The 10470-nt window shown below is 35.3% G+C and overlaps 1 protein-coding gene across 1 annotated transcript; it reads left to right on the forward strand.

The window, feature by feature from the left end:
- Positions 1-2583: 2583 nt before the first annotated feature.
- Positions 2584-9730, forward strand: LOC135619229 (succinate--CoA ligase [ADP-forming] subunit beta, mitochondrial-like). The gene is made up of 12 exons (XM_065121040.1): positions 2584-2828; positions 3147-3257; positions 3973-4084; positions 5559-5623; positions 6164-6241; positions 6885-6959; positions 7111-7263; positions 7376-7510; positions 7709-7873; positions 8136-8258; positions 9174-9245; positions 9363-9730. The coding sequence occupies exons 1-12, from the start codon at positions 2730-2732 to the stop codon at positions 9438-9440; spliced, it is 1266 nt and encodes a 421-aa protein (XP_064977112.1). The 5' UTR covers positions 2584-2729; the 3' UTR covers positions 9441-9730.
- Positions 9731-10470: the final 740 nt, after the last annotated feature.

The following is a 10470-nucleotide window of genomic DNA, read 5'->3' on the forward strand; positions in this document are numbered from 1 at the left end:
CGGGGTCCACTCCATTATTTCTTATTCTACTTGGCCATTGTTAACATCACATCTCGCATGGGTCGCGTGGTGGTTGAAGGTATATATATATAATATGTGTGTACAACGATAACCGCAAACAAGTCCAAAGATGCGCGGTACGAAACCATGCGCGTCACACGTCTTCTCCAAATGAAAGGCCACAGGTATTTATTCCTCCTAATATGTCCGTGTCACTCTTATTTCAATCTCTAATATCGGTTGTCTTTTGTTGATTGCTGACTTAGATGCAACAAGATGTTCTTATCATCTACTCCTGTTTTAATCTTTTCATTAGTATGTAACAAGATGTCCATTTGATCTTCATCCATTTGCAGGAATAGAAATCGAGAGTGATGGTTTTAGAGGGACTCGTTGCTCTGCACATCTACTCCGTGAGTGTCTTTCTCATATGGAATTTGTTTCCACAGCAAGTATTGATCGACTTTTCAAGTTGCGTGCACTCCCAACTCTCAATCCTTCACCCCGTTTATTTACTTGTTGACTTGTGATCTATTGAATCCAATCCTTCACGCTTATCGCCCGTCGTCTTCGTTCTGTCACTTACACCTGAAACAGAAGGCATCAGGTGCATATTATCTATCTCTTTGACATGTAGTCTGTTGAATCGAGTGTCGATATCCCGTCTTTTTTTGCCCTAAAGAAAAAGAACACGTGTATGTCGTACCAATCATATCGTGGATTGAAGGTGGAGTAAGAATTTGGTGGTCTGCCTATTGGACCAGCAGCTGAGCGGCACTTGATGCGTCGGTGGTGGGAGCGGGCCCCAGACGTTCGACCTATATCCGCCTCCCATCGTAAGGCAAGTGGACAAGACGGGCGAATATAAAACGGGTCGGATCTACCTCTAGGTGGTTCTTGATCTGCCCGTACCCATTCCGGTCCTTTTTTATCATCGTAAAACCATGTGGTCACTACGAACACAACATTCTGGTCCTTTTTTTTTTTTTTTCTGGCAACACTAACTACTCATTTCTTTTTGCTTTTCGCAGAATGTGATGGAACTGTGGAACCAAATGCCGAACCGCAGGTTTGTTCGCAGGATTATTATGGTGATACTGATCTGATGTGTTTTTGGAGTGGATTGATGAAGATGCAGAGTGCCCATATTGTGAAGGACTGGGCTACACCATTTGTTTGATGTTTGTGATGTTAACTTTACTGCACTATTTATATGAATTTTTCATATCAAAAGTTTTCGCAGGTCGGTTATTTGGTACCATATATATCCCTAAATTACTTCAAAAGAGAATAAAAATGCTCCATCTAGAGTTTCCGGGGATGCATGATTTCATAGTGCATCCGAATGTTCTTGATTTGTGGAGCTCGGTGATAAGAAAAGGTCCGTTCATGTAGTAGCTGCCACGGCAAGTAGTTGGAATATTTTGTTGTTGGCAATCGACGCATTTCGAGATAAAAATTATAATTATATTATAATTTTGTATAATATAGATAGGATATTCTTTGAAATTTCATATTAGGTTAGGTTTTACATAGCTTACATGTTACCTATTGTGTTCTGATTATCTCGATTTAACTTAATTATCAAAGTTTAAATAAGATTAGAATATATTTTTTTTTTTTTATCAATGTGAAGGTATCTTAGTCGGTAAAAACTTTATTATAATGTCCTAGGTTTAGATCATGTCTTTTATTATATTCATAAAAAAAATCACATGATTATTTTTTAATAAAAAATATATTTAGAAGAGTATTAGGATATTTTTGATTTTTAAGGAGTATCAATTTATGAGTAATTAAAAAGGCATGTGTATAATTTTTCTATTGTTTCGACAGGAATAAGTACATTAAACTAAAACATAAGTGATAAGCCGAATGTTCGAACATTTGGTAGATGCCATTTACTGATGACAAGATATCTTTTTATAAAGAATAAGGAAACCTCCTTTTCATAAGTGATCCTACAATCATTTATCTTTTATAAAGAATAAGTAAATAAATGCTACAACCAACGTATTGCACAAAATATAGGCAGAATGAAAAGTCATCATGATGCATCTGACACACCAATAATATAGTGCACCAAATAAATACATCTTCCACTCACTCTACTTGTATAAACCATCCAAATTTCACATGCATTTTAACATTAAAAAATACAAGTGTAGAGTGAAGTTATGAAGGAGTTCTCTATTTTACGTTTTTCTTGAAAATATGTAAATCTCAGACGACTGTAAATAATATTAAGAAATATTTAATATAATTATATATATATATATATATATATTCAAAAAATAAAATTATTCATTATTTAATAGGGGTTTTTTTGAGATGATATATTAAAATTTATAGCGAACACCGGCTTGCACAATTTACGTAAAAGTCGGTCGCTTGCACAGATTTCAACTTTGCTCCCTTCTTTACTTTATTTCTTTGATTTGTATTTTTAAAAGGTCCTAATTATAAAAGGAAATGGTACTACGAAACTAAATACAATAACTAACAGGGATGTCGTTGAAAAGTTGCCTTCACGGGAGTCTCCCACGTAATTTCCCTATTAACGACGATTCCCAGTGAGAAGAAAAGGCAAGAAGAAGTGTAGCGACGGAGAAAGAGAAATCTTTAGGGTTAGCTTGTATACGCGCCCGCATCCGCGTCTGCCTCCTTTCTTCTGCCAAGATCTGATTCGGGGGTCTGGGTGTTGTGTGGCGATCGAATAGGGAGGAACGATGAGGGGATCGCTCGGGAAGCTCGTCGCTGGGTCTCTCTCCCTCGCCGGGAGGTGGCAGAAGCAGCAGCTGCGGCGCCTCAACGTCCATGAGTACCAGGTATTTGTCCGATCTGTTTGTGACCATTGATTTTAATCTTTATTTATTTTTCTTTGATTCCAGTAAAATGGCGATGAAAGGCCTCATCGTTCTGTGTGATGCGTGTGATATTCGAAGGACGAATATTTTTTTTGTTAATCCTTTGCGAGTTCTGATTGTTATTAGATGCTCAAGATTTGCCTACACGGATCGGTCGTTTCATCTCCTGTTGTCATTGAGCACTCCGATCTTTCTTTATTCCATAAATATTTATTATTTGACTTCGAGGATGTCCGTTTGCATAAGATATAATCGCAAAGGTTATTTCTTCTGGAGCAGGGTGCTGAATTGATGAGCAAGTATGGCATAAACGTGCCAAAGGGAGTCGCTGTTTCATCTGTTGAAGAAGTAAAGGAGACTGTTAGATCTGTATTTCCTAATGAGAAGGAGGTGAGCTTCTTGTCCCGGACAATAGATAAAAGAAAAAAAGATTGCTAGGCATTTTCTGAAGATCCCGTTTTCTTGGGGATTTGTTCTGTCTCATGATATTGCTATTCATTTTGTTTCCATAAAGTTCTACTAAAAATCTACGATCCACATTATATAATCTGTTGTTGTGATCATTTTCATGCTTCTTGCATGATAATTTACTGAGTGTACACGAACGAGTGGCATGGGCCTTTAAGAGATAAACATCAACGGTATGGTTTTACAATCTAGAATTGCTATATGCTTCTCTTGGCGAACTTCCCTTTTTTTTTTTCTCTTGCCTTGAGTCTGATGCCAAGGCTTGGAAGCTAATAAGTGCTGATATACATATGTGGAAGTTGCAATTGATAGAAGTTGGTGTGACCATCATATATCATCTTATGTTATCACTGTAATGCCAAATTAATTAAATCGTGAAAACATCTTAGAAACCAAATCAAGGAAAGAAAATCTTGAGAAACTGAAAGTTTGTCTATATGCATGTAATATCATTATATATGATGCAAAATGTCTTGTTTCACATGAGATTCTTGTTTCTGTATATATATAAAGTTGTTTTACTCATACATCAGTTTCATATCTTAAAATGATTTTATATTTTTTCATTCTATTTTCACATATAGATTAACCCAAACAAAGTAACTAAGAAACTTAAGCCTTTATGGCGTTGCCACAGATTGTAGTCAAAAGCCAAATTCTTGCTGGTGGGAGAGGCTTGGGGACCTTCAAAAGTGGGCTTCAGGGTGGAGTGCATATTGTGAAAACTGAGGAGGTTGCAGATATAGCTGGTAAGGGATGTACTTTTGTGCTCTTTTTTTTTTTTCTTCCAACATGCTTTATTCATCTATTCACAATCAATTGGCTCTTTTTAGGATGGAACCACATGTTAAAGAATTTGAAGCCTTGAAAATACATTAGAATGTGACTAACGTCATTTTTGGTGGATGCATTAAGTCACTGCTTTATTGAAATGGTTTGCTGATTGCTTAGTCGTGGTAGAGGTATGGTGAGTGTTCATCATATTGGCAAAGACGGAACACTATCCATTATAACTTATGCTCAGTAATATGTTATCATGTTTTATTTTGGTGGGATGTCCAGATTATTGGCATTAATGCTTCGAACATGATCCTGAGGATCAGGTAATTAGGCAACTGAAAAATAATGAATTCTATTTTATGTACATGAGGTAAGATATATATGTAATCCTTTCTAAAATCTAAGATCACATCATGCATGATTCTAGGATTTTTTAACTTCTTGTTGTGGACTCAAATGCGTATTTAGCACTCCATACTTGCTAATCTGGTTGTCTTTGACTTACAAGACATCAATTCTTCTTTCGCTTCTCCTTTATGTGTTTGGATTATAGAATATAATCTTCAAAATATTAGATGCTGTGTATTTGTCTTCATATTTGCTTTACTAAAGAATGTACAAAATTTTGGGATTGTCTTTTTATCCACCTATGTTTATCACAGAAATCAAATATGATATTGTAGGGGCTGTAAGCCCCCATTGTTCATTCTTGTAAATTGATAATATGCAACTTTATTCTTTGCTGTATCTATTAAATGATCTGTATTACCTTGTGATACAAGGTATGTTTTCCTTTTTGTTGTTTATTTGACCCACTTTTAACTCTTAGAGTTGAATTCTGGGTAATGTTTGAGTCATACAAAGAAGGAAGCTTGCCATGAAAATCTGGGTAGATCACTAGGTACAAAATTACCTTTTGGAGGTCATCAAAAACTAGGTGATACTTAATTTTTCTATTATGTATCAAATACATTTCTGACATGGATATCATTTCAGACATCTCTTTGTTTGTGAGTTCCATAAATAGTTACTTCTTACTTGTTTGAGTCTTTAGTTGGATCCTTTTCGGCATGAATTTGAGTTTCTTCTCTTGGTGCTGCTTTTTCAAAAATTCAGAAATTTGTGCAGTTGGTTATCATCGTTTATATTAATCCATTGTATCTGGTTTTGTTGGGTTTACATGGATTCCTCATGCATCAAGCGTATTAGTCAAGTTCATGTGCGAAGCACCTTATCTTGTACGAAATTGAATTCTGAATGTTGCCTCTTTGATGTTGGTGAATGGTGATTAAATGATTCTTTACAAGCTTCCTCAATTTTGAACTTCCATTTCATGAATATTATGTTGTCTAGATGAATTAGTTGTTTTTTTGTGCTTTGTTTATTGTAACACTGAAGGCTGAAAGTCTTGATATGTCAACTGCAACCAAATATTATCTGCAGGGAAAATGCTTGGCCAGATTCTTGTTACCAAACAAACTGGTCCACAAGGAAAGATTGTGAGCAAGGTTGGATTTTGTTCATCCCTTTATTCTTTTAAAACTTAGCAAAAAGCATTGATTCAAATTCATCTTAAATGATCATGGTATAAATTTTTAACTGATTTTTTAATAGATTTTGCTCATTAATCTTTGCTGCAGTTGTCAAGTAGATTCAGGTTTCTAACAATTGTAACTTATTAAGGGTCAGGCCTAGTCCATTTTCTATTATGTTCATGAGCAATATGTCCTAATTTGTAGTATGGCCCTCTAATCATGAAAGCATTTGTCAGAAAATTGTTGATGATGCATTTAACTACTATGTCTTGGTTTTAAACTGAAAATTGCCATAATTCATATTTTAAGTTTTCTTTTCCAATTTTGTGCTCCTTTTGATAGATTTCATCCATAACTACTCTTTAACCCTTTGATCGTATACTTCTTTGCTATACAAATGGAGAGCTTGTGAGCAGGTTAATATTTTTTGCAAGCAATCAAACACTTTGTTCTGCTACAGTGTTGTCATAAAAGCTTTTGCAGTGAAATTTATTTCTTTGCTTCCTTTTGCAGGTTTACCTGTGTCAAAAGTTATCGCTTGTTAATGAGATGTACTTCGCCATCACCCTTGACCGCAAGACTGCTGGACCAGTATGTTTTAGAACAAAATTAGGTTAATTTGCCATTTTGCCTGATGGTATATCATCTTCTAAGCGTAGGCTCCAACTTCAAAGTTTCTAGAAAGATTCTATACTGTTTTTTTTTTTCCAATTTTTTGGTTTAGATTGCTGCTTTACTCCTCTTTGCTACTATGCTATACATGTGATTACTATTTTGCTTGTCATGTGCATGTGTCGTGTTTTTGTTCCTCTTGGAATGGGGATATAAACTTGCTTTAAATACAAGCCATCATTGATAAAAATTTTCTGTTTTCCTTTTTCTGGTTTTTGTTTAGATAGTATTCTAGTCATTAAAAGATAACTGATTCTCCTGTCCAAATTCCTAGATAAAGAAATCAATGACAATCATTTAGTTTCTCAATCACCATTATTCTCCTTCCTCCTCTTTGTGTTTTTTTTTTCTTTATCCTAAATGTGTGGATTCTATGTGGGGTACTGTATACCTTTTATCTTGTGGTCTACTGATTGAACATAGATATAAAATCAACTGTTACATATAACATCTCTGGACAATTTTGTCATGTTCATGTTCTCTATCCTGACTTTGCTTTACAACAAAGAAACAAACCTTTAGTTCAAGATTTCTTTACATGAGTTGTTATTATGCTTTTCAGCTAATCATAGCTTGCAGAAAGGGAGGAACAAGCATTGAAGATCTTGCGGAAAAGTTCCCTGATATGATTATTAAGGTCAGTCATCTTCGTTTCTTTTCTTGGTTTACCAGAAAAAGTTTTCTACAATATTAATAAGGTTTAGTTCAGCAAACAAGGGAGTGTTATTGTTTTCTCAAGTGGTTAGGTAACAGTATTTTAGAATTAACTTTATGCTTTCGATGGGAAGGTTCCAATTGATGTTTTCAAGGGAATTACTGATGAAGATGCTGCTAAAGTTGTTGACGGTTTAGCTCCTAAGGGAGCTGACAGAAGTGCTTCAATAGAACAAGTGAAGAAACTTTACCAACTCTTCTGTGAATGCGATTGTACACTATTAGAGGTTTGGTACATAAAGAATTTCTTTAAGTTAACACATTTTTGTCAGTGCTGTTGATTTTCTTTCTGTTATTGCTCTCTCTGTACTAATAACTTTTAGGGCCTTTGTTGACTAGATAAATCCAATTGCTGAGACATCTGATAACCAACTAGTGGCTGCTGATGCAAAGTTGAACTTTGATGACAATGCTGCTTTTCGTCAGAAGGAAATATTTGCTCTGCGCGATCCGTCACAAGAAGACCCTAGAGAGGTCTAAATTCATTTTCTTATAACTGTGATTTTATGTGCTTTTGAAATGTTTACTTTTTTTTTAGATATGGACCTTGTTTATGTGAAGTACACTTCTGTATTATGCGTATTTAAATGTTGACACTTCCTTAGCTGATCAATCAAAGATAGGCTTGCAATTTCATTTTTTGTATTTGTATGTTTTTTTTTCCTTCTGCAGGTTGATGCTGCCAAAGCAGATCTGAACTATATTGGTCTTGATGGAGAAATTGGATGCATGGTAAATGGTGCAGGACTTGCAATGGCTACGATGGATATAATCAAATTACATGGTGGTACACCTGCAAATTTTCTTGATGTTGGTGGAAATGCATCAGAAAGTCAGGTGCAGATTATATTATATTATGCACTGGTTATACATTTCTGTGTTTGCTTGATCAAATTCAATTCCATATTCTTAATTGAGTGGATAATTACAAAAGGAACTTTTTAGATGTCTTGCAGTTGGTTTGCTAGGTATGTAGAAATCAGGACACTAGTTGTAGGGGCATCTTTTTTGTAGGATATTGGTCTATCCTCTCTTATTCGTTGAAAAGAAGTACTTTATTATTTGTGTTTTCATGAAAATTTGAAATATTGTTGCTCAGGTGGTAGAAGCATTCAAGATATTAACGTCTGATGACAAAGTGAAGGCAATTTTGGTCAACATATTTGGAGGGATTATGAAATGCGACGTGATAGCAAGTGGAATTGTCAATGCAGCCAAACAGGTGTGTTATTCTATTCAGAATAGCCTGGTTATCATGATTATGAGATGTCCATGAGAATTAATGCAACCTGATGTAGGGTCCTTCAGAATTATGGTCTTAGAGACATGTTTCTCTCAGAATTATGGTCCTTAGAATTACTTGGTCATGCAACATGGGAACTGTGAAGAATATGTATATATCTGCAAATGTTAATGCAAATGAGTGTGGCTTTCAAAAGTTGGAAATTCATAAGTGGTCGGTCATAGGCTCCTTTTTTTTGTTAGCTACACTTGTTAAAGTATTATATTATACTTTGGAGTTTGGACATCATTCTTTGTCGGAAATTGCATTATTTCTGTGGCATCCTCTTACTCCTCTTTGAGCTGCTGACTGATCCCAGAAGAACCTTAGAGGATTATCTTTCTCTATAATGAAGGCGCTTAGGTATGATGACATATGAGAAGTGACTGATGAAGTGATTCGGCTGTTACAAAAATACATAATTTTGAGTGAGGAGAGGCAGTTGAAACAATATTGAAATTTGAATGATGTAGAAAAATGAAGCAAAGAACTATTAGTTTAAGGAGGAGAAAAGTGACAAGAAACTATTTGGAAAAAGAATTCAATGACAACAGAGGCGATTCTTGATAGGAACCATTCTGGTGAAGATTCTTTAGTCCAAACTGGGAGTTGGGATGACACTCAAGGATTAGTTATATGTGTTTGGTCTTGCGGACTTGATGATTAAATAGTGCTTCAGTGTTTGTTTCTGAACGTTTCTTGAAATTGTCTATCACTGTTCGTGACCTAGAGTTTTGCTAATTGTTACTTCTTTGGTGCTTGATCTACTTTACTACTGTGTTCAGTGTGGAATTTTGTTGTTAGTTGTGACTTATATTTTTCAAGAATGATTGACCTGAAACCTGTACTAATCAGGTTGCACTAAAAGTACCTGTCGTGGTTCGTTTGGAAGGCACCAATGTAGATCAAGGAAAGAGAATTCTCAAGGTATGCACAATATGGAATTTATTATGCTTTTACCTTGTGTTTGTTCATGTCTTTCCTAAGTATCATGTGAAGGAAAGGAAATTATCATCGATCCATAACCTATGCAATAATTTATAGGAGAGTGGAATGACTTTGATCACTGCAGAAGACTTAGATGATGCAGCAGAGAAAGCAGTGAAAGCTGCTGCCCATTAGGTATCCTGTTGTCACACATGCATAATTTTTTAGAACCAATTTCTGATTCAATCGCACGCTATCATGTGCTTCATTCAGTTCAGTAGAATTCTGAATCCTCCGAAATAAAGGTAACTTGGCTCGGCCAAGTTGTGAGAACGTGGCCAACAGTGTAATCCAGTGAGCAACGTCTCCGGTAACTTTTTGTTACTCTGGCCTGCTTCCATCTATTTATCTGTCGGTAATTTTTGACGTTGATGTGGAACGAGTTTATTCTGATTCGGAGATGGTAAAATCTCCATTCCTGGTTTTATGCGTTTCTTTTGTTCATGTGGAACAAATGCTATTATTTCTGATTCAAGGATGGATAGAACTCCATTGATGATCCTCTAAATCGATTTGTTCTACGCTTCACATCTTTCTTTCACGATAATTCCGTACTTTATGGCATGCATCTTTTGACTTTGACCAGTGGATTGTTGCTACATGGATACTGCCCATTATTCGAATCTTGCATCGTTTATTTGTGACCGATTGCAGTTTTGTTGAGCTTTCCATTGTCGGGTTCTTCTCCAGCATTTCGCCAGCCCTAACTCCCCACTTGGCTGTGATTACTTCGTTTTCCAAAACATGCAAAATCGGTTGTTGACTGATCGTGCAAAAATAATTTCGACTCCTTACGGGCAAATTCACGTGTATTCCTCAAATGAGGCAGACCCGTTCCCTTCCGACGATCACAAAAAGAGACTTTTTATCTTTCCACAAACATATGATGATATATTCTAGTTTATTAAAATGATCCACAAACATGGGAAGATATATTCCCTTAAAGCAGCCGCCAAATTTGACTCTACCCACTCAAATTTAAGAGCTCGTAGATGATGATACATTCTAGTTTATTAAAATGATCGCTCTGTATCAATTTTTATTATCTCCGGGTTAGATTGTACGATATTATATATATTATTATAAGTTAATTATATATTATTTTATTTTTTTTAGTATCTTAATTTTTAGACTTAAAAAATATATATTATAATTTTTATAATTA

Source organism: Musa acuminata, chromosome BXJ2-8 (assembly GCF_036884655.1).
Source record: "Musa acuminata AAA Group cultivar baxijiao chromosome BXJ2-8, Cavendish_Baxijiao_AAA, whole genome shotgun sequence".
Taxonomy (NCBI): domain Eukaryota; kingdom Viridiplantae; phylum Streptophyta; class Magnoliopsida; order Zingiberales; family Musaceae; genus Musa; species Musa acuminata.